This window comes from Ceratotherium simum, chromosome 7 (genome assembly GCF_057802395.1).
Source record: "Ceratotherium simum simum isolate JZ-2026a chromosome 7, ASM5780239v1, whole genome shotgun sequence".
NCBI lineage: Eukaryota > Metazoa > Chordata > Mammalia > Perissodactyla > Rhinocerotidae > Ceratotherium > Ceratotherium simum.
In genome coordinates, this window is record NC_141906.1 from 64,970,919 (window position 1) to 64,997,638 (window position 26,720).

A 26,720-nucleotide genomic window follows, 5' to 3' on the forward strand; every position below is an offset into this window, starting at 1 on the left:
TAGGTCCCAACACCATTTGCAATATGCTGGGGGGAGAGAGAGAGAAGGAAAAGCTTTTCTCTTCCTCAATCACGAAGATCTTGGGGTCACAGTGACCCAAGGCCTCAGGGGCTGAAAGAAATAACTCTTCCTCTTCTTCATTTGAAAAGTCACTCTCTCTCTCCAGATGAGAGGAAGGGCATACTTAGTACCTGGAAGAGAAGCCCAAGTTTGTAAACACCACTAACCAGATCTCTACAGGGAAAAAGGATGGCAATTACTAATCAAAGAAGGCACTTTCTTTCTTGGTTTTCTGACCTTCAACTAATTAGAGCCAACATGTCACCTGATTATTTCCCCATCTGTTTTTTGGAGGGGACATCTAAGGAAGTGACATGAAAGAATTAAACTAAAAAAAAAAAACAAAAACACTATCAACATATGCATTGAGGGCAAATTCTACTCTGCTTAATTTTTTACATCATCTGTATTTATCTAGTAAATATCTACAATGATGACCTTGACACATTGTAAGATCCTTTGCCTCCAGAAAAGGACAGAATAGGCTTGCTGTGTCTTCCCCCTAAGAGTCCCCAGTGGGGTAAAGATCTGAGAGTACATGTCACAGCCTGGTGCATCCTCCAGTGGCAACCTGGAGTTCTCAATTGTGGAAGAGACAACTTTTTTCCAACTGGGGGGCTTCGCTGCCTGCATCACACCCTGAAAATGCTTCATTCCCCACTTATCACAAAGTAGCTTGGAGAAATGCAAAGTAGCTTCTTCTCCCCAAAAGCTAGGAGTCCTTGATTTATTTATCATGACAGGAAAGTTTACTTTTAAATTTTAAAACTATTTTCCTACTGAGGAATTGGAACAAAATGAGTTGCGACATTCCATTAACAATTGGAATACTCAAAACACCACTGTCACCTTCTTCCTAGGCACCTGTTTAGTCGAAGTTTTATTGTAACTCAAAACTCCCTCCTCAACTTTTGCCTGAGATATTGAGGGAGGAGGAGAAGTGCAGAGATGGTGGGGGATCTAGGTCTATTTACCTGGTGGCCTGATTCAGCCGAGAACTGTTTGGTGGCTGGATGCTGCATAGACCTTGGCCTCAGTGGAGAAAGAGGAGAAGGAAAATTAAAAGCCCTGTTTCCCTTTTCTATCTCACTAGAGACTGTATAATCTAGAAGTTAAGATCATGAGCTTTGCAGTCGGAGTGGTCTGATTTAAAGTCTCAGCTCTGATACTGAATAGCTCTACAGCCTTGGGGAAGGCACTTAACCTCTCTGAGCCTCAAGTTTCTCATCTGCAGAAATGGGGAAAATACTACTACCTGCATTAATAGGATTGTTATGAGGATTAAATAAAACAATATAGGTAATGTGTTAAGATTCATAGACAGTGCTCAGAATGAGTTGTTATTCCCACTGTCTCATTCCCATAAGATCACTTAGACCTGATCTACTCTCCTCTTCTACAAACTGAGCTCTGAAAGGCTGCTACCAGTGGGAGGTATGTTAGTAAAGGAGGAGACGAAGGCATAAGAAGATTTAACAATGGAATTCCATCCAAAGGTCAACTCATCTTTTTCCCTGTCTCCAGCATGACATCCTAGCAAGACTGAGGTCCCTTCTATTTTTAGGACCTATCAGAACTAATGTCCCAGCTTCCCTTACCACATCCTTCAAGAAAAAAAGTAAAAAAAAAAAAATTACTACAAATACATGAACATGAGAGAGAGAGAGAGAGAGAGAGAGAGAGAGAGAGAGAGAGAGAGAGATTTCTATTGTAATTTTCCATCCTGCTTGTTTTTAGGTGCTGCCATATGCAATCTCTGAACTGGGATTCTCCTCAGCCTTCTGGGGACCCAAGGACATAGCTCTGGCTATAAATGATGCCAGTTGTGGGGGGGGCAGCTGCTGCTGCTTTATCTGTGCCCAATAATCCTTATAACACTGCTGTGCGGCCAGCCTTTAGCGCTAAGTGGAAATGCTGGGAGCCCAATGCTGGCACTCAGCCCACAGCTCGCCTGCCTTCCTCCTTTTTGTTACCTTCTCCACCTCTTAAATTCAGGCATTAATCTCTCTTTAACACTTACTAACGAGGACTGGGCTTTTTAATGGGCAGAGTTTATGAAGCAAGGGAGATTTTCACGTACAGCGAATATGGCATGGGGTGGGGGTGTCCAGGGCCATGGAGGGATTGTTCTTTCTCTCCCATTGTTTCCAGGGAGTTTCTCTTTCTCTGATTTGAGGATGAATGGAGATTAGGATCGAGGGTTAATCTGGGTCTCTTCTGCTCCTGCACTCAGGAGGGGCCGGTAGGTGGAGTGGACAGCGAGGAGGCAGCAATCTTCAGCAGGCACCATTGAGGCAGAAGCTCAACAAGTTTACTGACTCTTCTTTTTCCCTTGTGAGGCATTAGGAGGGTCTTTTCTTACATCCCTTCCCTCTCGTTCTCCTTGCAGACCATTTATTTCTTAACTTTCTTTACATTCTTTTCCTCTTACAGATTGCAAAGACCTTAGCTAGGAAAACAATCTATAATAGGGATTGCTCTTCATTGTTAATCAAAATGAACACCCAGGGACTGGGCTTTTCTAGCAGCGGTTAGCTGTTGCTGTATTCGCTGCTATCAGAGGGTAACTGGCCCCTTTCCTTCACTTCCCAGCGCGCTTCTCTGCCCATCGTCTTCTTTCCCCTTACTCCTGAAGGTCTGAGCACTTTCCCTGTCAGTAGGAGACAGGAGCGACGCTTGCTGGGATGGAACTGCCCCTGTAGCAGCTTTTGTAACTCCACCGTCTGGCCTTCCGCGGCCGGAAGCGGATTTTTGCCTCTGGTTGGCTTCTGCCACCTTCCATGACCCTTCAGTTCTCGGGGCCTGACTCTCGGTCTGGCACAGTGCCAGAGGCACGCATCGGAATGTGACTGTACGTGAGTCGGGCGGAAAACCTTTGGCCCACTCGCGTCTCAGGGACAGAGTGTGGGGACTCAGAACTCTGTGCTTGAAGCCTCGCGCTGCTGAGATTGTATGACCTCCGGGGCTGACTGGCCTGAGACCCAGGGAGGGCGCTCTCCACCACCACCCTCACCCCAACGCTCCTGGACCTTAGTCAGCTGCCATGGCCTGTACTCAGAGGAGCGCTTCCCACCTCTTGTCCCCTACCTTCGCCAAGCTCCAGGGAAAGGGGGGAGAAAGGGACTCTCCATCACCTGAAGAGGGGCAGACTTCTGGTTGCTCTTACCCGGGTTTAGTGATCTCAACTCCACCCTCTAAAGTGGAGCGGCCAGCTGAGAGGACGAAGCACTTTTGTGGGACCTGGAGCTTCTTCAGGCTTTCACTCGCCCCCTGAAGACTTTGCGCTGAGCAGGGCGCAGTTCTCAGGAAATGTTTCCAGCCAGGTTCCCTGGGGGTCAAAGTCCAGGGGATGCTCAAGACTGGGAGGGAGTAAAGTTTCTCTCAGGCTTCGACCTCGGCCTCCAGGGATCCCGACAGCTAAAATTGGGTGTCTCCCCTCGACGATAGATCCCCGCGGAGCCTCTGGCACCTGGCTCACCAGGGCCCGCGAGCTCTGCGCCTGGAGACTTCTCGCAATCCGGCTGCTCAACGCCCAGAGGCGCAGAAGGCCTGGGCTTGGGCTGGGAAAGTGACCTTCTAAAACCGACGTCGGGGTACAGGGGATGTAGCCCCGAGCCCGGAGAAAAAGTGAAAGGCGAGAAAACACGCACTGAATCGGGGCAAACATTTGAAGCCGGGGACCAAACTCCGCGCCTGGAGCAGCAGGAGAAAACAAACCCCGTGTCCAGGGGAAATTAAAAACCAAGGGGTTGAAGGTGGGGGCTGCTTCTCGCCCCTCACCTCCATTGCCCCCACTAAGGGTTCCAAGCCCCTGGAACTCCTCTCCACGAGCTCCTTCTTTCCTCTCCGCTTGGCCGGTAAGCGGCGGCCGCCGGCGCCCCAGCAGCAGCTAGATGTCAGGCGAAGCCCGGAGCGCGGCGCGCGGGGAAGGGAGGGGAGGGGAAAGGAGGGGGGAGTGGGGCGGGGAGCGCGCGCGGGCTTGGCCAGTGCGGGGGGTGGGCGGGCTGAGCCCAGGGACGGCGCGGGAGGGGGGAGGGAAGGGGGGCAGCTGTGGGCAGGGAGCCGGGCTCGGCCGCCAGCACTAAAGATGGAGAGGCGCCGGGGCCTCGCAGGGGAGGGGGCTTGGCGTTGACGTGGGACGCGGCGGAGGCGCCGCAGCCGGTGGTGATTTGCTAACCTCACAGCAGAGAGGAGTTGAGGGCCATGAGAGCGGGTACTGCGAACTGCCGGGCGATGCCGCCGCTGCCGCCTTGATACCGAGAGCAACAGTTCCCCAGCAACACCCCTCCCCGACGCAGGCACACACCCCTCAAGAGGCACGCACACCCACCCTACAGCGCCTGGCTCGGCAGCGGTGAGTGGGGGGTCGGGGAGGGGCGCACCGCTCAGCAGTAGCCTTGCGCCAGGGCGCCCCAGGACTGGAGAGGTCTTGGGGGCGCGCTCGCTTCGGCCACTCGGCCGCTGGGCTTGTGTCTTATTTTATTCGGCTTGCTCCCTTCTTGCTGCTGCAGCCGTCGCCGCCGCCAGTTGGGGGGGGGTCGGCTAGAAGGGGGAGCCCCGGCTGTCAGCCTAGGCGAGCTGCCTCCCCAACCCTTCCGCTCCAGGGCACGGTCGGGGTGAGAGGTAGGGGGCAGAGCGGTCTACAGGGGCTGAGGGCGCGAGCGGAGGATTGGGGATCCGGAGGCTTTGTACCACCAGGGGCCGACAGTGGAGCCGGGGGCCGGTGGGTGCTCATATGTATGCGGACCGGTGCGCGGGCGCGAGATAGGGTTGTGGTTTATTTGTGTGTTTATTCGCCGGTCGGCTGGGAAGCTAGAATCGGAGGATCCGAGGAGTGGATCTGGAGGCGAAGGAGAGCAGGACTGGGACTCACTTGGGTTTTGTTTCTCTTTGAAAAACGTGGTGGGCCCTTTTTTCTTGATTGGACTTGATCCCCCCGTTTTGGGGGGGAGGGGCAGCCGTGGCGTAGCTCCGGAGGGTCTCCAGGGCTCCGGGCCCTCCTCGGCTCTCGGCGGAACCGGCCGTGGCGCCGGAGCTCGCTGTGCGCTCCCGACCGCTCTCGGTGGGTGCCCCGGCTCTGCACCTGATGCGTTCGGGATGCCTTTCCCATCCTGGCGCTCCGGCAGCTCGCTCGCACAGCCCCTCGAACACTCCCGCACGCGCTCGAAATGCGCACGATCTCTCTGGCCCGCGGACCCACCAGAACGCACAGACGCGCTCGGCACCGACTCACTCGCCCGCTCCCTGAGACGTTCGCAACGTGCCTGGGCCAGGCACGCCGGCTGCTGGCGCCGGAGGCCGGGGACCCTGCCCGTCACTCCCGGGGGTCACGGCCCTGGGTCGAAGAGGAAAGGCCGGCAGATCTTTTCTCGCCTTTCCTCCCACAACTCGCTGTCGGGCTTTTGTGCTTCCCCTTCGCCGCGGGGCGGGTCCGCCTCCTCGCGGCTCTCGCCAGGAGTCCAGCCAGCTCGGACTCTCGCTTTCCGCCCGGGTCTCTTTCGTTTTCCCTCTTCCCTAGCCCGGCTCCCTTTCTTTCTGCGGTCTGGCTCCCCGGGAAAAGTTGCTTCCCTAAGTTTGCTGAAGTCGTCTCCAAGTCTCTGTGGGGGTGGCTGGGAACTGGGGGTGTGTGAGAGCGCGATCGATCCCTGGAGCTCGAGCGGGTTAGCCCCGGCTTTCCCCCGCGGCGCCGGGCTGGGCGCCGCAGCCAGCGCCGGCCGGATCGTGGGCGCCGAGCCGCGGGTCGGGGGGACCGCTGACCGAGGGCACCCTGATTTCCCTCAGGACCCGAGGAGCTTGCTTTTGGGAAGGAATTGGGGTAGCCCAGCTTCCATTCTTTCGATTGCTCTCTTCTAGTTCTCCGAAACCCCGAAGTCTTCGGGAAGGCGCACGGTGGCGAGGCGCCGATGAATGGCTCTCCCATCCTTGACGGCCTCAGTCCCCACCCCAGGGTGGGCAGCAAAAGTGTCTCGATTAGCCGTCCTGTTAACCCTTTCTGCGTGGGATTTGTGGCTGTGGAGCCAATAGGGCTCCTTTTGGGGGCGGAGGCAAGCAGTGTTTCAGGAGTGAGGGAGAACCCTTGCTCTGCTTTGCTCCCAGTTCGTTTCACTGCAGTATTGGCCACAGCAGGGCAGAGGCTGGGGGTGACCTGGGCCTGGAGGTCTTTGTAACACTCTTTAAACCGAGTTTGGGCCTGCCAGAGCCCTGTTGTTGATCCCAAACAGCGCTTTGGGGAGAGGCCTTTGTCTCCCAGCCCTGTCCTCCCTTCATACTGGTTGTAACTAACACTGCAGATGCTGGTGCCAGTATCACTTCTAGCGCCTCAAAGCCGTGTCCAGCATCAATTGCTGCTCCTGGTCACAGGACTTGCCCACTCCTGGGAGCCTGTGGGACGCACTTGGAATTCATGTGCCCAGCATGTGCTCTCCTGGATGTAGGGGTGCATATTTCCTATGATCTCTTTCCGTAGATCTTTCATGACCTATTCTCCTACTTTTATAGATTCTCCCGTCCACTGGGCACTTGTGGGCAGGGGTAAGTGTGGCATCTTATATAAGTGTGCACATGTGTTAACTCTCGCTCCCTCTCTGGCTGGTGTGTGCACACACATGCACACACACAGTCCAGACTTTGGATTACATATAGTACAATAACTTGAGGCACCTATGGGTAGAAGTGAGCCAAGCCAGTGTGTGGGTTATGTGTGTGTGTTCCTGTTAGAGCCTAAGGAGGGAGTCAGGGCATGGGTCTGCCAGTCTTTTGCAGTCCTGAGAAGAGTGGAAGGACAGAGGCCCACGAAAGCACCATAGGTTTCTGTGGGCCAGGACTGTGGGCTGCTTGCCCCAGCTAGGCTTGACTTTGCTCCTGGGGCTACCACTGTGAGGCAGGATTTAGAAGAACTTTGTTTTGAAGATGAGGTTTGCTGCACAGGGGTTGAAAGTGAAATTGACCAAAGGAAGGGGTTAAATTCTTATTCATTTCAAGTAAGTGCTGGGCACCTCCTCATAATGAATGTTAGCCTTGCATAGGAGCCCCCTACTCTCAGACTTAAAGATAGCCCAGGACTCACAAGGCTCCACTGTAATTTTCATTTCACTTCATCTAATAGACATCATAGAGCAGTGAGTTAGGCATATGCTGTAGTAGAACCTTCTCTTGACTCTCATCATCTCTGGGCTTGTAAAGTCAGACATGTAAAATTCTAGGAAGAAGCCCCTCCTCTCCATTAAAATCTCCGAGGCTCTCTTGCTGGGGGATTGCTGTGTTGTGTTGTTTGAATTCTTACTTTTAAGGACAGTAACTAATCTACCTTTTGTGCTCTCATCTCTTTTGCCTCTGCCTGCCTTCTCCCGTCTAGCCCTCTCCATTGGCCCAGGAAACTCTCACTGCCCCACCACGCAGAGCCAGGAAGGAAAGAAAGCCTCATGCCTAAGCCGCGGGGAGCATTATGGATCTGACAAAGATGGGCATGATCCAGCTGCAGAACCCCAGCCACCCCACGGGGCTCCTGTGCAAGGCCAACCAGATGCGGCTGGCCGGGACGCTGTGTGATGTGGTCATCATGGTGGACAGCCAGGAGTTCCACGCCCACCGGACTGTGCTGGCCTGCACCAGCAAGATGTTTGAGATCCTCTTCCACCGCAATAGCCAGCACTATACTCTGGACTTCCTCTCGCCAAAGACCTTCCAGCAGATTCTGGAGTATGCATACACAGCCACGCTGCAAGCCAAGGCAGAAGACCTGGATGACCTGCTATATGCGGCCGAGATCTTGGAGATCGAGTACCTGGAGGAGCAGTGCCTGAAGATCCTGGAGACCATCCAGGCCTCAGATGATAATGACACGGAGGCCACTATGGCAGACGGTGGGGCCGAAGAGGAAGAGGACCGCAAGGCTCGGTACCTTAAGAACATCTTCATCTCGAAGCATTCCAGCGAGGAGAGTGGGTATGCCAGTGTGGCTGCACAGAGCCTCCCTGGGCCCCTGGTGGACCAGAGCCCTTCGGTCTCCACGTCATTTGGTCTTTCAGCCATGAGTCCCACCAAGGCTGCAGTGGACAGTTTGATGACCATAGGACAGTCTCTGCTGCAGGGAACTCTTCAGCCACCTGCAGGGCCTGAGGAGCCGACACTGGCTGGGGGTGGGAGGCCCCCTGCAGTGGCTGAGGTAAAGACGGAGATGATGCAGGTGGATGAGGTACCTGGCCAGGATAGCCCTGGGGCAGCCGAGTCCAGCATCTCAGGCGGGATGGGAGACAAGCTGGAGGAAAGGGGCAAAGAGGGGCCCGGGACCCCGACTCGGAGCAGCGTCATCACCAGTGCTAGGGAGCTGCACTACGGGCGTGAGGAGAGCGCTGAGCAGCTGCCGCCGCCAGCGGAGGCTGGCCAGGGCCCCCCGGGCCGAGCGGAGCACACTGCGCCTCCAGCTGAGAAACATCTGGGCATCTACTCCATGTTGCCCAACCATAAGGCTGACGCCGTGTTGAGCATGCCATCGTCGGTGACCTCTGGCCTCCACGTGCAGCCTGCCCTGGCCGTCTCCATGGACTTCAGCACCTATGGGGGTCTGCTACCCCAGGGCTTCATCCAGAGGGAGCTGTTCAGCAAGCTGGGTGAGCTGGCTGTGGGCATGAAGTCAGAGAGCCGGACCATCGGGGAGCAGTGCAGCGTGTGTGGGGTGGAGCTTCCTGACAACGAGGCTGTGGAGCAGCACAGGTAGGCCCCTCTCCAGTCCCGCACCCCACACCCCAACACCCCGACACCCTGCCTGCATTCCCAGCTACTCCTGAGTCCCGGGGCCTGGCTCCCCTGTCCTCCCTCCTATTGGTAAAAAACCACTTCTTTCGAAGTCCTGGGGGGCCACACTTTTCAAGTGTGGTGAGGGGCCTAGGGTCGTTCCAAGCATTGGGGAACTCATGGGCCCAGCTCCTTATTAGGCTCTTTCCTCTCTTTTTGCCTTTGGGCTCCCGTTGGCTTCTCTGCTCTTGGGTCTGCTCTCCTTTGCTGGAGTGACTGATAAAGTGGAGGGAGGGAGAAGAGAAAGTGACATTGAAAAGGAAGGTCTCCCATGGCCTGGATCTGGCCACATTGCTGGGTTGCAGGTACCCGGGTTCCCATGCGGTAGTTTCTGCCAAGGTAGGCTTGTCTGCAGCTCTGGAGGGTGGGACGGCCTGGGTGTTCCTCAGGCCACAAGAGCAGCTGCAGGTTCCGAATGTCATTCCTGGTGAACTTTCGTTGCCGGGAACGTTGCTTTCTCTCCCTTCTTGTTCTCTGTCCCTGCAAACATATGTGGAGGGAGTTGATTTAAATTCAAGGGGGAAGGATGGGTATGAGAGTCTTGGTTTTGCAGCCTGCAGAGCCTTATTCTTATCCCATCTCTGCTCACATTGAATTAAATGCCACTTCGGCCTGGCATTGGCTTCCCTCTGGCTTCTGTTTCCTTTTCTGTGAAATAACCATTCACTGAGTTCTTATGGTGTGCCTGGTTCAATACTAAGTGCTTTATGTGGAGTCACATTTTTGTAACCACAGCCCTCTGAGGTAGGTTCTTCTTTTACATAGGAAGATACTAAGACCTTTTCCCAGGGTCACATAGATAGTAAGAGGCAGAGCTGTGTTCAAATTCAGGTCTTAACCCCCTTGCACGTTGCTGCCTCTTGGAGTCATTCAGTCCTGAAGAGGATCGTGTCTACAGAACAGAGGGTTTTGAACATTGCTCATTAGAAGTAGAGTAAATACGGAGGGAATCAGTAGCGGGTATGGTGTTCACCTGTATCTGTTGTAACAATATGCCCATCATTTCACCCTCCGGTCTCTGGGTGTCAATAAGTGCAGTTTCTGTTGTCATTCATGATAACATTTCCCTGCACGCCCTCTGGCCTGCTGTTTTGCTGATCTTGGGTGGATTCTCTCGTCTCCCTCCACCCCATCCCTCTGTTGCTCATTCAGGTACAGGAAGGGATGTGAGGGAGACAGGGTGGGGGTGGAGGAGAAGGGGGAGGCGGATCTGATTACCACACGCTGAGCCGGAACCTGCTCCAGCACTGCTTAATCGGTGACAATTGGTGGCTCTGAGACTTACCTTGTGGAAAGTGCCACTGAGCTAAATGTAGCCGGTTTTTTTTTCCGGTGGGTGCGAAAAATAACCGCCACTGAGGTGTGTCTTGTTGATGCTTCTACCGCTCAGACATAGACCAGGGTTGTGTTTGTTTTCGCTCAAACTTTCCTAAAGAGGAAACCCCCCCATCAAACCAGATAGATTGACCATCTCCGGATGTGAATTATTTCAGTTACGTGCTATTAGAAATGGGGTATGGTGGAGAGTAACTTTTTTTTGAGGTATAATTGACATGTAACATTATATTAGTTTCGGGTGTACAACATAGTGATTCGACATTTGTATATATTGCAAAACAATCACCACAGTAAGTCTAGTTAACATCTGTCACCATACATAGTTATAGATTTTTTCTTCTTTTGATGAGAACTTTTAAGGTCTACTGTCTTAGCAACTTTCAAATATACAGTACAGTATTATTAACTATAGTCAGTGTGCTGTACATTACATCCCCAGGACTTATTTATTTTATAACTAGAAATTTGAATCTTTTGACCCCCTTCACCTATGTGGCCTACCTCCCACCCCCTGGAAAGTACATTTTTTTTGACTCCTGTTGGATCATTTTTGCTTCTCTTGACCTGAGAGGGCTACAAAAGAGATCACTCTCCCAGGAGTTCCAAGTTCCTGTTCTGCGGGACCCTCGCTTCTCTGGGGAGAGATGGAGGGCTGGCTGTGTTATACCCCACAGAGCCTGGGCGGTGGAACTAGCCATATCTAGCCGTGAGAGCTTGGGAAAGTCATGTAATCATTCTGAGCCTTGTTTTACTCTCTTTAAAGTGGAGGTGGTCAGCAGGGTGTGGGGCTGAATTAACGAAGTAACATTCAGAAATCCCTAGAGCTGTGCCTGGCACATAGTAATGATGAAGATGAAGAAGTGGCCCTACAATCCCCCATCTTGCTTAGGTCTCGTCTCTGCATCACCTTCTCAGCTCTGAGTTCTAGCGGGTAGTGTCCAAGGCACTGCCTTCTGCCGGGGTTGTGTTGGCTGTGAGGTGGTGCAGAGAATGACCCTGTCCTTGTGAGCTTGTGATGGTGGGGTGCTGGAATCCTTGGCATCACACTCTGGGCTGCTGACATGGAGAATGTGCTTTTGACTGACGGTGGAAAGTAAGCTGCTGCAGCCCAGGAAAGTGGAACCTAGGGCAGCGCCTTGTGTGGAAAGCTGTGGGCGTTTAAAGAAATCGAGGAGGGGAGAAAGTGTCCCTCGCTCTGACTGGCAGCCCCTTGGCTTCTGATCAGATGCGCTTGGGGAGGCTTTTTCCTCTCTGCTTCTCCCTCAAAGCTCCAGGATTAAGTGCGACTTCCCTGTTTCCAACTGTTTTCTGTTCCTCCCCCCACATCACAACTACCAGTACAAACAAAAAGGCAAGACAAAACAATCAGAGTGGGAGATTTGGATGTCAAGAGGCTGTGGAATTGGCTGTAAATACAACGGTGATGAACATGATGAAATAACAGGCTACAGGTTTTATTTTATTGTTAAGCCAGTAGGCGAGAGTGTTGGTCAGGGTTAAGCACCCAGCAGTTATTGTTGCTTTCCTTTCTGGGGGGCAGAAGGGCATGGAGAGGAAGGAAGGGGAGAGTGCTGGGAAGTGATGCAGGAGGGAGAGTTTGTGAAGGAATCCCATCAGTAGGTTTCCTCATGGCTTGGTCTCCAGCTAGTGAGAGGGGAGCCTATTGGCATGACAGACAGAAAGAATGAAACTTAGTGAAGTTGTGCTCCCCACGGTGCATGGCGAGATATAAAAGCAATGTCACATATAGTCATGGATTGATGGAAAGACTGCACAAAGACACTACTTGGGTAAATCAAATGGGGCTTCCTTACCTAAAGGATCCAGAAAGAAGTGAGGATAGTCAGAAGACTTGATAGATCAGCAGCATTCTCCAGGCAGATGCAGGAGCAAGCTCTGGACCCCCAAACCTTCCCCAGTGAGCCCACATTACAGAGGACAGTGTATGAGGGAGGGAGGCTCACATCAGGATTCTGGAAGATTGGACTCTCCTCTAGGCTCAGTGTCTTGTCTTGCTCTCTTTGAAAAGCTGAAGCTGTCCTGCGTGTAGCCTTGTCTGGATCTGATCTAGGGGCCGGCTTAACTGGTCTAGATGCAGCTTCTCGTTCTCAGAGTTATGTACATATGTGGTAGGGTTACAGGGGCAGTATGGTTGACTTGAGTGTCAGCACAGTCCTCATTTATAGCCCTTAGTCTCCCCAGGCCTGTACAACCTGGGCTTCATATGTTTCTGAATTTAGTGCTGCAGAATCAGAGTGCCGTCTGGTTTCCCAGGAGCCTCTGGATCTTCTACAGACCAGCCCTTAGACCAGCTACAGTGTGGATCCTCCACACACACAGTAGGAACTCTTGCCTGGTGCTTGAAGGGATGCTCAGGAACCACAAGTAACAGCCTCGGCCAGTTCCCTGCACTCGTGTGTGCAGCCCTTCTCCGTGGCTTCTTGAGGCCAGCTCTAGGGTGCATGAGCCACATAGCTGAGATGTTAGAGTTCTGCCTGGCCCTTTGCCTTGGTCTCGCAGGGGGCCAGCAGCTCTGTTTTCAGTGGCTGACCATGTAGAGGGCTAGTAGCAGTTGATCTTGTTTTAGGTCACTTTGGGGACTTTAGAACTTGCTCATAACTCTTGGTGCCCATTCATTATTCTGCTGGCTTTAGGCACCCATTTGTTCTGTTTGGAAAGAGTGCACTGTGCAATGATGATAGCATCAACAATAATATGAATGATGCCTTTTATCAGTTGTACCACTTTTTCCTTTGCACAGCACCTTTTTCCTATGACTTTATCTCTCTTAACCTCACAGCCTCCCCCAAGAGGGTTCAAGTCCATCATCCTGTATCTGTGATTATGAAGTCTGAAAAGCTCTGAAAGCTGAAAGGTTTTGTGTAAGTTTGCAGCAAACTCATTTAGTGGCAAAACCTGATCTGAACTGATGTGACGCTATATTTATCCCACCTGTTTTGAATATTCATATATTTTGCTGCAAAAATATTAATGTGTTTGATTACAGAGTGCTTCGCTAGACTCCTCTGGGACTGGTAAAGACGCTAGGCCCCATGGTACCTTTCTAAAATCTGAACAATTAGGATTTTGGAAGCACCCAACAGTTTTGGGTAAGGGATTGTGGGCCATCATCAGCCACAACTTTGAGATGAGGAGAATGAGCTTTGGAGGGAATAAGTGACACGCCCAAGGTCACAGAGCTATAAATGGCCAGAGCCAGGAGTTCAGCTCACGTTCTGATTCACAGTGCTGGGTGCCCTGCACCAAGCCATATAAGAACATCAGCACTGCATTTCTGGGTCGGATCCATCTGACCGAGTCTTTGGGTGCCAGCACCATCCCTCAGATACCACCATGGGAGGCTACAGCTATCTTCCTTGACGTCAATCCTAAAGGTCAGGTGCAGCCCAGCTTCTCTTAGTAGCTATTTATGGCAGCTCTGTCATTCACAGATTTGCTCAAATCCTTTCCGAAACCATTTCTATTTCCAGGAAGTATCCTTTTGGGGGTGATGAATGACTTAAGTTTATAACCTGGGCTCCTGGAAATCTAGTCTTTCGAGAGGTCATTGGTTGTGATGATAGGAAGATGGCAGAAGGCTTGGTGGCGTTGTGTCCAGCTCTTGCGGAGGCCGGGCCTCTAGACTCAGCTCTGCGCTTTTTTAGCTCTGCCACCTTTCACATCCCGAGCTTTAATTTCTTCATTTGTAAAACTAGGCGCTTGGATGAGCTGTTTCCGGATTGTTGAGCTCTTTAAAAAGTTCTTTTTTTACCCCTTATGCTCTCACTTCTGTCTTCATGAAGTCCTTTTGGTTAATTGAATTTTGCTCTGTTTTAGAATCTGGATTGGCAGTCAGCCAGCTAAAATAGGGGATCAGTTAGATTAGCTTCTGTCTGCTGTGATTTCGTTTTTAAATACTTCAACCTGCTTAGGGTTCCTGAGTCATCTGGGCTCTATACTGAACTCTTGGAAATTTTGAAGATGATTTCTTTTCTTTTATTTCCAAGGAGGAAAGTTGCCCGTTCTTTGGTCTCAGTGAGAAGTCCCATTTTAATCTGTCCCTGTTGGATGGAGCTGCTCATTGCTGGAGGGAGGGCGAAAAGCTATAGATCAGCAACACTTTTTCCTCCTGCTTGTTCTAGGAAAACTATTTATGAATCTTTAAAATAGTGATTATCCTGAACTGTTAAAATCAAACTCCATTCACAGCTCTTTGATTTCTTGCTAATTCAGGAGAAAAGCATTTCCAATCTCTTTGTTTTTTTGTTAATTAATGACTTTGAAACAAGTCTAACTTAAAGCCCACATGTGAGACTTGAGAGTCTTGCTAAATGAATACAGGTGTGCCTCAGCTTGTCCGTTGGAGGGTTCCTGAATTTTCCACGATAACTAAGGTTTTTCTTAGTCAAGTTCTATTTCGGTGCTGTTAAGTGAAAGCCCTTACTCAGCAGCAGTTATTTTGGTAGAAAGAAAAGTTTACTATGGCATCCTCACTGCCCCACCTCCAACCCCACGTTTTACACATAGAAAATGTGCATTTTCAGCAAATTAGACTATCTGGGTCAGAATCCTGATTTCACTACTGACCAGCTGTGTGACTGTGGTTACGTTACTTAACCTCTCTGTGCCTGTTTGCTCATTTGTAAATGGGAAAAGTAACAGTACCTACTCACTGGGTTGTTACAAGGATTAATCAGTAAATATTTGTCAAGTGCAAGGAATGGTGGCTCACAGTAAGTGCTCCATCCGTGTCTGCTATTGTATTTTTATTGCCGTTGTTGTAGTGAAGCGGGTCACCTGGCAGTGCAGGGTAAAAAATGTGTTTGTGTTGGTCGGGGTCCTGCTTTCCCCACAGGCATTGGTTCATACAGCGTGGTAAACACTGCTGCCTTGGGCGCCGCATGTTTGGGGCTGATACTCAGTAAGCATCTGCATTGTCCCCCAGACGCTGGTCACTTGTACTGTGGTGGCCAGGGTACTCTTTGTCCCATTGACCTGAGGCCTGATGAGTCATTCCAGTTCTCATTTAAATTTAGCTGGGCAGCACTCCACCATCATTGGTTCCAAATGCCGAGGCGGCTTATCCATGCGGTGTCCTATTGCCTGTGCACGTGGCTGGGTGGGTGATTTCACTGTGGTCGAGGCAGAGGTGAGGAGCACAGACACCCCCTTGCTGAGGGAACTCTAGGCTTGTGGATGCTGGGCGTGCCAGGGCTCCTTCCCTTTCCTGCCCCCAGTGCAGGATGCTTCTAAGAGCGCATTCAGCAAACACGGTTCTGAATGCTTGATCCATGTCAGGTTCTGTGCTAAGTGCATTCGTAGTCAGAATCTCCTCAAACCCTCTAGCCACCCTGTAAGGTGGATGTTGGTTTTGCATTCCCTGGTGGGCAGAGGTTAGTGGGCTTGTCCATGGTAAGACAGTAAAGTGTGGCGCCAGGGTTGGTGCCCCAGTCTTCTGGCTCCGTGTTCACTCTTCTTTCCATAACGTCCTGCTTGGACCTTCAGCCCCTGGTGGCATCAGAAGGGAAGGGAGAATACAGGAAGGAGCGGCTCCGTGTTCCCTGCAGCTCGTGTCCAGGAGGCTTACCTCTTGGCCAGCTCTGGGCTCCTAGCTTCCTCCGGTGGTTTGAGAGGAAGAAAGGAGTGAGGAGCTGCTTACTGGGAACGGTTCAGGTCTTTGGGGGGGCTGGGACCACACAGGTTCAAGGAGTAGCACATTGTACTACATCATCTCTTACCGACACAGAGATCAGCTTCTAGCAATAGAGGCCTTTTATGCTAACTCGAAAAAAACCAGAAAAAGGGAGCGAAAGAGAAACACACTTACAGAAGTAAAAATTCCATGCTGTTAATTTCATGCCAGCATAATCAGAAATTCCCCTTTCTACTGTTTCCCCTTAAAAGCCCCCGTGTCCTTATTATGCTGGCTCAGTCTGGAAAAACTGTGGTCGGGTTTTGCCTACGTGAGGCTTATCTCTGCAGCTGCAAGGAGGGATCCGGTACTTGATCGTCAGCACGGAAACTTCGGCTAGAAACTCGCAAAAATGTGCTTAATTCTAAATTCATAGCTCACTTTCGACTCTGTCCTCAAGACCTGATTTTCTTCAGCAGGAACAGATTGTGTTCAGCTTTGCATTAGGAAAAACCCAAATTCGATAAGAGAAGGAACTTCCTGAAACAGTGGGGCATTCCTGGTGAAGCTGTTAGAAGACTTGGTCACAGAAATGTGGATGAAGAGGAGAAGTTGTGGGCCACTTGGAAGTAGTTTTTGGAGTTCTCGCCTCTTTAGGGCCATTTAGATCCCCCAGAAATAATAAGAGGACACATACACGCAAGCAAACCACCACCACCAGGCATACCAAGAACAAGACATACGCACCACCAGACCATTGTCTTTGTGGGGGACAAGGTGTATAGTGCCCGGGCACAAAGATTGACGTTGGATAGACCTGGGTTTGATGCTAGCGCTGCATTGTGAATTTGGGCAAATGGCTTCACCTGTCTGAACTGTCAGGCCCCTCTCCTGTGAAGTGAGGTTAACCCCGTACCTCTCAATGTGGTTTTCAACATATTCACTGAGGTACCGGGTAACATAAAGCACACAGCAGGGACTCACATGTGAGGCCACCGCCCTGCTTCCCATTTCTCTCATGACCTCAACCTGACAAGGGAGCCTCTCGCTCGCTGAGCCCCCTGCCACCCTCACCCGCGTTGGTCTCTAAGTGGATTAGCTGAGCGTTGTGATCTTAATGCCATTAGGCCTGTTGGCACAACTCTCCTTGCCATAGTGAGAAGCAGATGTGGCCAATCATAATGGCCCTCGGTGATCCATCAGGCCTGGAGTGCTGGGGGAAACATTATGAGTGTTAATTTGGGGGAGTCTTTTATGGTAGCTGGGGGAAATGGGCAGGGATTTTTGGAAATGTATTTATTTAAGCCCTTCAGCAGGTTAGATGGTGCCCGGGTCTACTGTGGCTAACCCCCCTACTCACTCCACCCCTCTCTTTAAATAAGACCCCTCCCCACCCCCGAAGCCCAGGCCTGATTGCTTCCAGAGTTGGAGAGACAACTTAGCAGGGCTCTTGTTTCTTGCCGATGTACCTTATTAGTAGCACCTGGCATCATAACCCACTAATGGGAACCAGCGCTCTCCTCCTGCGTGGCCAGTGACAAGTAGCCTTGTCAGCCGGAGCTCGCCGTGCGAGGAAGTTCCTATTAGCTTTATGGTCAGGAGAACTTGTCCTGTTCAGGAAATGAATGTTGCCGCTAAAGGTCTGTGGCCCTGACCCTGGCGGCATAACCTGTGCGGGCCGGGGAGACCCTGCTCAGGATGCTTGGGATTTCAGCCCCTCTCTGGTTCTTGTCATATGTAAAGAGGGAATCATTGTGGTATGTTGCAGCCTTGAACTTTTGATTTATTCAGTGAGGGCGACTTAACTGTTTCCATGCCTGGATGGCTGTGTAGTGACAGAGCTGAGTGTGTGTGCCTAGATGTGTGCGTGGAGTCTGGGGGCTGAAGGAGGGACCCCCATATGCTCATAGGGGTTGTCTCCGGGAGGGGGGATTTCAAGGGATGATTGTTTGCTTGCTTTTGCGTTCCTGCAATGTCAAAATTTTCTGGAGTTGTTGGCGGTAGAATGGTGGGAAGTTGGGCAGCTGGTGTCTGTAGCTAGCTGAACCTGGATTTGAATTCATCCCGTGCCTCTTAGAAGCTCTGTGGCTCTGGCAAGATACCTAACCACCCGCTTCCTCCTCTGTGAGAGGAAGTTAATAAGATCTACTTCACGGTGTCGCCATGATATTGTTCATAGGACGATGCATATGGTGGAATATATGACCCTGCCCGGGGTCAGGTGTGTGGTATGGTCTCAGGGTATAATGTTTGAAAGGATGTGCGTATTTCTTCTTTTCTCGTCATAAACTTGTTTTAAAAAATTGAAAAGAACGGCATAGCCCCTTTTTTCCGTTTGTATGCGACTAGTTTTTCCTCATCATGGCCTTAGAATCGTTAAAGAAAAGCTACTTGTTTCTTCTTCTTTTTTTTTTTTTGGCCTGCAAGTAATGTTTCTAAATGTGATTCTTGCAGAGAACAGCAGTGTTTGACCTCATTCTTGAGGGAAACTTTTGCCCGACTCTTTTTGAGAAGAGATGTTTGTGAGCTGTCTGGCAAATGGATGCGTTACTTTTGCTGCTGTTGCTGCCGCTGCGGTTTTAAAGGCCCCTGGTGACAGAGGGGTGAACTGCATGTCCCAGCGAAGCATGCGGAGTCTTGCCCCGAAAACATGGGCCTGGGGGAGGAAGAGGGCGGTCTGAGATGATGCCTCCTAAAACATGTCTGTCCTTCTGTCTCAGGCTTTTATGGCATCGTTGACAGTAGTTCAAGGAAAAATAAAGTTCTTTTTTTTTTTTTTTAAAGATTTTATTTATTTATTTTTTTCCCTCCAAAGCCCCAGTAGATTGTTGCATGTCATAGTTGCACATCCTTCTAGTTGCTGTATGTGGGACGCGGCCTCAGCATGGCCAGAGAAGCGGTGCGTCGGCGCGCGCCCGGGATCCGAACCCAGGCCGCCAGCAGCGGAGCGCGCGCACTTAACCGCTAAGCCACGGGGCCGGCCCGGAAAAATAAAGTTCTTATCTGATTGTGGGGTTGGGTGCAAAGAAAAAGGACAGCGAGTTGAGCTGCTGGACCTGGAGGTTTAGAGAATGGGACACTGGCCCATTTCTGGGAACGCACAGTTGCAGGAGGCAAGTTCTCACTTCTTCTCAGCCGTCTCTTCATCCTGTACGTGAAAAACGGCTCCTGTCTCAAATAAAGAGCAGCTCTTGCCCCTCTGGGAGCAGGTGAAAGCTGCTTCGAAGGCGTTCGTCGAGTAGGGACTGGAAATGTTCAAGGCGAAAGCTGAATCGTGACAGTTGTCCCCTAAATGCTCTGCTAAATTAAGGCTCCGCTAAGATTTGCGAGTCTACCTCCCTGCCTACCCGCGCCCCCGTCCCCTTGGCAGAAGGGATAAAGATGCTACCTAAAAACAACGTGAAGTGGCTGCTAAATTGAGTGGCTCTAAAAACATTTTTCTTTCCCTGAAGTTGAGTGTGGAAAACCAGGGCTGGACTCGTGAGGGCTGCAGACCCATTTAGGGCCCATGTGCCTGGCCCCTTTCCTCCATTTCTAGCACAGTGTTTTTCATTGCTACCTCCCCCCCTCCTTTCCCCCTTCATAATTATCCAGTATTTTACTTTTTGTGTCCTGACAGCTACAAGAGGGGTTTTTGTTTTTGAGCTGAGTAGCTGCTAAATATTCCCCAGCAGTCGATTCAGTGGAGTGGGGGTGTGGGGTCGAGGGAATGGGCCAAACCTTGGCATCCCCTGTTGCAAAAGTGAAAAATATTTCTGTTTGCAGTTAATTTTAGTGGCAAGCAGATCATGTTAACTGGATGTAATTGCTTCCAGATATGGCCGAGGGTTTTGTGTGTTGAGATGAAGGGTCTGGTAAGTGCTTACTTCCTGTGTAAATTAGCCTATTCCATTCAGTCTTTCATTCTGGCCAGCCCTGGATTCTGTCATTCTCCCATTTTCTCCCTCCCCAGCCTGCAGCCTGGTGTGAGAAGCAGCTTGCCCTGTCCCTCCAAGTGTAATTCTTTTGTCACTTGGAGCCACTCACCTCTTGATGTGAGTTTGCCCTTAAAATAATGAGAAAGATTTGAAAAGATGCCACCTGGACCTGCTTCTTTCCACGCAAAGGCAGATCTGCAGAGCCCAAGGGCAGGTATCATCTCCTGGTCACGTGGATTGTCTCGGAACCCAGAACTCCTGGTTTTCTGTGGATCTTTTCCCTATTGACCTCTGACCCCCACTCCCACCTTGGAGAATACCTTTTTCTTCCTTTCTGCACAAAGCACGTTCCAGTGGGTCTGAAATCCTAGAAAAATGAAATGACTGCCACAAGGAGGAGAAGCTTGTGGTCACAGAAAGGAGTTATATTAGTCAGACATGAAGCCGCCGCTCTTCTTTGCAAAGCAGGTCAGACCTGCATACCCTCCTGCCCTTCCCTGCAAGAAAAGGAGAGGAAAATCCACCCGGAGAATATTCTCCAAGTTCCTGCGGGTTTGCAAGGTTGGAACCAAGGAAAACTGTTAAGATTGATGTTCTCCTAAATTCCGATTTTGTCCTGTGGCTGGTCCCACATTCTTAGCGCTATTTGCATAAGAGGTTGCTGTTTATCTTCCTGTATCAACTCTGCTGATAACCCCTGTGGTCTGTTTAACAATCTGTGAGGAGTAGATGACTTGATAAATGCCAGTTTTTCCAATATGCAAAGATAAACTGTTGGGGTCAGGGTGAGGGGTACAGTGTGTTAGGAGGGAGGGACCAGGTGGGGAGCCAGGACCCTCTTTCAGATCGGGGTGGAGATGTGTGAAGGCACCTGATAGAAGAAAACAGGTATCTTGTAAAACACAGCAGCTGCATTTATCACACAGTGTATCAGCTTCCTGCCCTCACCTACTTTTCTCCTCCTTCATGTGGACACGCAGAGTCTCTGAGAACGTTGCATTGAGTGGGAAAGCGTGTAGGTAATCTTTGCTTCTTTAGTTCCTATCTTTTCCTCCCTCAACCCTCTCTCACTCCCACCAGTTGTTGGCTGGTAAGTAATTTGTGCTTGCGAAAAATACGTAAATCTGAAATCTTCAATGGGTGAACTTTTCCCACCTGCCCTGAATTTGCTTTTTCAAGCCTAGTGCCCCATTCTGGAAGAGGCGAGGTGAAAACTTCTGACCCCATCACCTAGTCAATAAGCTGTCTGAGAATCAAACAAAAGAGTTTGGACTGGCTGCTAAAGCTAGGAACCCAACTGATAGCTTTGTTTTGATGTCCTTGTAATGTTTGCAGATCATGGAGGGTGCTATTTAGAGCAGGGGGTGTCTCCTGGGATAGACTTACTGGGAAGTTGAAACAGCCAGCACAAAGTCCATGAGATGTTGAAGATACTGAAATGCAGCCCAGGAATTGAGGGGGTGGTTCCTCAAGGAAGAGGCTTTCTGGGAGATGGTGGAGGAGGTGTTTTCTAGGGACAGTGTAGAATAATGAGAAGAACACAGGCTTTAGAGGGAGGTGTCCTGGATGAAAACCCAGGCTCCAGAATTTACTGTGTGCTTTGGACAAGTTACTTAGCCTTTCTGAGCCCCTGTTTCCTTGTTCTGTAAAAAATTATGTGGTTATTTGGATAAAATATGTGTAAAGTGCATAGGACAGTGAAGGTACTTTGTAAACAGGCACTATTAAGCTATAGAGCTAGGCTCTTAGAATCCTGCTGTTTTGGCCCAGGGGAGAAACTGTGAAAGGAACCAGTGAAATCTTTTGTTTTGGGCACTGCTAAATTGATGATAGTACTAACCCTGTACCAGCAGCCGGCAGATGAAATAATAGGTGAATAATGGAAGTCCGCTGTGCATATAAAGGTCTCCATTTATGAAGTGCCACTGCTGTGCTAAAGACACCTACATCGCTAATAAGTGATCACTTAATCCCATGATGTGGCCACGGCCCCAAACATTTTGGAAACCTTCTTTCAGAATTCTTTCCGAAGTTTGTGCCACGTTCTTTTGCCTCGTCCTTTGGGAGGATAGATTCGACTTTTGGAAATGGTCAAAATAATTCCGTGACCAATCTGGTGAATGTAGTGAGTGATGACATTGGGTGACTGTGTCTGACTCTGAGGGTGGATTCTGGAAAGAATGTGTAGAGACAGTTTGTCAGCTCAGCCCCAGGGTGAACGTTGGCCTCACCTCTTAGGTGGGAGGTGGGCAAGGCCAAGGGGCTGGAGATTTCCCGCCACTGTGGCTGGAAGGAATCACTGACACTGATTGCCTGGCCTGGGGCAGACTCCTCCTATTGCTGCAATGTTTCTGCATTTGTGGTTTGGCCTCCTGTGAGTCTGGGGTCCCGAGAGGCACTTTGTTGTTAAAAAAAATGTAGCCCACCACCAGTAGATACAGTTTGGGGTCAGAAAAAATGGATTGAGTTTTGACACACAGACTCTAAGGGAGTAGGTACAGAGGCCTGGGTTTAAATCCTGCCTCTGTCTCTTGGGAAAGCTCTGGAAGGTTAAACGAGCTTGTGTGTTAAAATCCTAGCCCAGCACCTGGCACATCGTCAGTGTATATTGGTCTCCTTTTCTAACAACCTTACTTGTCTGGATCACCTGGAGAGTGGAGGGGGGGGAATGTTTGCCTTCTTCTCCGTGGGAACCACCACCGGGCGGTCAGTCGAGCTCACATTCACCTTGGGATTGTCTGTCGGACCTGGCTCTTTTGTGACCCGGCTGCGCAGAGCCCCAGGGCTCAGTCACTCCGTCTCTCTTTCTGCATTATTTATAGTAAACCATATTAGAACAGAGTGTTAAAGAGGAAGGATGAGTCACCCCATTGAAACCATTGATGACATAAATAAAAGCAAGATGCTTACTATGTGTTTTCACAGTATTTAAGGCCAGGTTGTGCTAATTTGAACGCTCCCAAACTGGATCTGTGAAAGTATACATATGTGGGAAAAAATTCAGGTTTAACTAGAGGGAAGTGATTTATTGAAAATCCATTTCAGTATATCCTTCCTCTCTTTTATTTACTTCAGATCCATATTCAAATCATGGTTGTCATCCTTCCTAATGAGAGGGACTGACTGGCTTATTCACTGGCTCAGGTTTGTTTATTTCTTTTTGGAGGGTTGAGGACCAGTGCAAGGGGAGAAAATCAGCACCTCTGTCGTCATCCCTCTTCTTGCCACCTGTTGAGGAAGGCACTCGTGCTCTCCACCTGCTTTGCAGGTGTGGGTTCTCAAGGTGACCAAGAATATAGAATGTTAGAGCTGGAAGGGCCCAAAAATCGTTTATTTCAGCGTGCTCATTTAGGGCAGAACAAGTGGAGGTCCAGAGAGGCTCTGTGTTTTGCCCAAGGTCACACAGCAAGCTGGTGGCAAAATCAGGACTAGAACCCATGTTTCTTGTTCCCTGCCTGCTTTAATTCCTCCTTCACAGACTTGCCTATGACTACCCAGGTCTGCTCCCCACTCCCACCAAGGGGGAAGTAAGACTAGAATCTGACTGGAGAGCACTTGCACTTTCAAATCTTTGGATATGAGGGATGCTGGGTGGATTGTGGCATGGTGACTTGCCCCTAGGGATACTCATTAACCTCTCTGTTGCTCAGCCTCATTAGGCTAACGTACGCTGACTCCTTTAGATTTACAGGCAATGCATTGTGTTTGGCCTTGTAAGATATAAAGAATTAATAAGACAGAGGAGTCCTTCAGGAGCTTATAATTTGAGCAGAGGAGTTAAAATACTTAAAATGTGTATATTGATAACTATGATAGAAAGTAGAAAATGGAAAGATTATGGTAAATATACAAAAAAGCACAAGGAAATTCAGAGACGAAATGCCTTCCACCTGGAGGGATTCATTTTTCTTTTTTATTTTATTTTATTTTTTTGGTGAGGAAGATTGGCCCTGGGCTAACATCCGTGCCCATCTTCCTCCACTTTATACATGGGATGCGGCCACACCGTGGCCCGATAAGAGGTACATAGGTCTGCACCCAGGATCCGAACCCCTGGGCTGCTGAAGCGGAGCACATGAACTCAACCACCATGCCACCAGGCTGGCCCCTAGAGGGATTCATTTTTAATTAAAAAAAATTGGTGAACACTTACTGTGTGCTGGGCACCGGCTAGGCCCTGGGAATTCAGTGGTGAGCAAGACAGCAGAGCCTTTGCCCATGTGGGCTTTCCTAACGGGGGAGAGAGAGTTAGCTAGCAATCCTATGAAAAACTATAACAGTGCAATTGCAGTAAGTGCCAGGATCTCAGATAAAGTAACTTCCTTTGGCTGGAATGAGGGTGATTGATATGGAGTGGTGGGTTAGGGTCAGATGGAGGTGCCATAAATGCCAGGCCAGAGCAGAGAGGAGGCAGCACGGAGGAGTGGAGAGAGCAGGGGCGGACCTGAGTGCAGACGCTCATGCTGCCGCTTGCAAACTGTATGATCTTGCCCATGCGCCCAAGGCACTGTGAACCATGGTTTCCTCATCCCCTAAGTGGGGTTATTGTGTGGGATAGCGTGTGGGATAGACTGAAGATTTCAGATAATGCATTGAACACATCCTGCACCGTGCCTGGAGCAAGGTAGTTGCTCAATAAATGTAACAATTGTTCGTTTTTGGACTTTATTCTGGGGCATTAGGGAGCCTTGGAAGGCATTTGAGAAGGAGAGTGACTTGATCAGAGCTCTCTGCATTGATCTTGTCCACTCACCATATCCTGCTGCCCCCTGCTCCTCCTCTGCCTTCCAGTCATCTGAAAAGGAGTTTGGAGAGCCATCATCAGCCCTCTTTCTGTGTCTTGTACTTGGCATTCTACCAGGATTTGATGAAATGACGCGCAATGGACCCTTGCCTCCTCTTCTCGTTGGTTGGAGGGCCTGGGAGAGGGAGGTGGACTGGGGAGGAGGGCTTCAGCCATCAGGATCAGAGGAAGTGACACTATGAAGCTGGCCAACCGGACTGTTACCCGTCTCTCTGGCTCTCTTTTAATAGAAACCCAAATGTCTGAGTTCGGGCTAACCGCCCATACCCGCTCTTGCCTCCCTGATAGCTGGCAGAGCGACGGCTATCTCCCTCGGGCCAGTCTCGGCTGTGGTTGTAGCACTACGCAATGTCTGCAAACCGACAGTGGCACGGGGAGATAAGGCCGCGTTGTGTAACGAGGGGCATGGTCTGTTTGCCCGAGTGGCTCCCGGCCCCTGGTTAACTGCTAACCTCAACGGAGCGGCGGGCCCTTGCCTGGAAGGGCCGTTCCAGGGCCCCTCGCTGGTTCCACTGATGCCTTTTTGTGGTTGGATAAAGGAAGCTCATGTAGGCCGCCCACAGCACAGACATGGGCTTGGGCTACGGGTGTTTGGTTGTTTTGTTTTTCTCTTTTCTTTTGTCTTTCTTTAAAAAGAGAAGCTGAAAGGGGGACAGTCTTGCTTGGCACCTATCACCCGTAACCCAAAACAACATAAACAATTCCTCAGCGTAAGTTAAAATCGATGGGCAGTAGAAACGACCTCCTCCCTGCTTGATGCCCACTGGTCCCCAGAGGCCAGCTTTAAGAAATTGCTTTTGGGGATTCTGGGTCTTGAGTAGAAACTCCTGTTCTGGAACCTCAACACCACGCCAGCTTTTCTCACGTCCCAGGGAGCAGAGGCAGTGGATATACGGCACTTCACTTACCTTCTTCCTTCCATCTTCCCCGGATACTCACTATCTGTCAGGATGAATAGGTGAGCCACAGTCCTGGGCCCCTTGTCCTTTTAGGGGCCATGGAACCCAGTACCCTGGCTTCTGGTGTTGCCCTCTGGTGACGGGCCATGGGCTGAAAGGGACTTTTCTGGCCAGCCCCTGTTCTGAGCCTCGCATGTGCTCTGTGCCACCTAGCCTCTCCTTGGACCAGGAGAGCGATGTTACTGTTTGCTGAGCAGCTAATTCCATTTCCAGAAAGTTCTTAATGCCCCCCACTAATTCTGCTCTTTAGAGTCACGGAGACTCTGGACCCCAGCCCTTGAGATATTTGTAAGTTATCTGTGTGTCTTCCCTGTTTAGGCAGTGGTTTCCCCTCTACCATGATTTCACTCCCTCTCACCATTCTCATAGCTCTCTCTTTGTTTTTTTTTTTTTTTTGTGAGGAAGATCAGCCCTGAGCTAACATCCGTGCTGATCCTCCTCTTTTTGCTGAGGAAGGCCGGCTCTGAGCTAACATCTATTGCCAATCCTCCTCCTTTTTCTTCCCCCAAAGCCCCAGTAGATAGTTGTATGTCATAGTTGCACATCCTTCTAGTTGCTGTACGTGGGATGCGGCCTCAGCATGGCCAGAGAAGCGGTGCATCGGTGCGCGCCCAGGATACGAACCCGGGCCGCCAGTAGCGGAGCGCGCGCACTTAACCGCTGAGCCACGGGGCCGGCCCCTCATAGCTCTCTTTTAGATACTTCCAGATTTGCAAATTTTATATCACTGTTGGATCTGATCACATTAGGGTGATTATATACAGTGACATAACCAGGTGAGTTTGACCCATCTGGAGAATAACCAGACTCTCACTTCTGTTGTTTAAGATGTTATACTTCTATTAATATGTCTTCTGAGTGTCTCCCTTTTATTGTTTTCATCATATGCTCTGAGGTTGTTTCCCTTATTCTTGGCTGTCTGATTGCTCCCAGAGATTGTAGTGATTTTCTTGGGGGGGGGGGTGGAGGAAATTGGGGGGTGACAAGAATCAGGAGTTGGATGGGAGATGATCTCTCTTTGAATATTAGCTTTAATGGAGGGACATTTGCAGGCTTGGAGGTTGCTCCATACCTCCTGCAGGGGTCTGGCTCAGGGATGGTCGGAGAGGGAAGGTGGTGATTTAAAAGATTTGGAGGCGGTGGCTTATATTGATTTTAGCTTATCTGACCCTTTAGCTTGAGGATGCTCTTCCCTCAAAGTGTCTAACTAGCTGTAA

The 26,720-nt window shown here is 50.4% G+C and overlaps 1 protein-coding gene across 1 annotated transcript in view; it reads left to right on the top strand.

The window, feature by feature from the left end:
* The first annotated feature begins 4,106 nt into the window (after window positions 1-4,106).
* Window positions 4,107-26,720, top strand: part of ZBTB16 (zinc finger and BTB domain containing 16) — a 177,686-nt gene continuing 155,072 nt past the window's right edge. Inside the window, exons 1-2 of the mRNA XM_004427308.3 lie at window positions 4,107-4,414; window positions 7,415-8,772. Of these exons, the coding sequence (XP_004427365.1) occupies window positions 7,505-8,772 (1,268 nt within the window). The 5' untranslated portion in view covers window positions 4,107-4,414; window positions 7,415-7,504. The remainder of the gene's footprint in view (window positions 4,415-7,414; window positions 8,773-26,720) is intronic.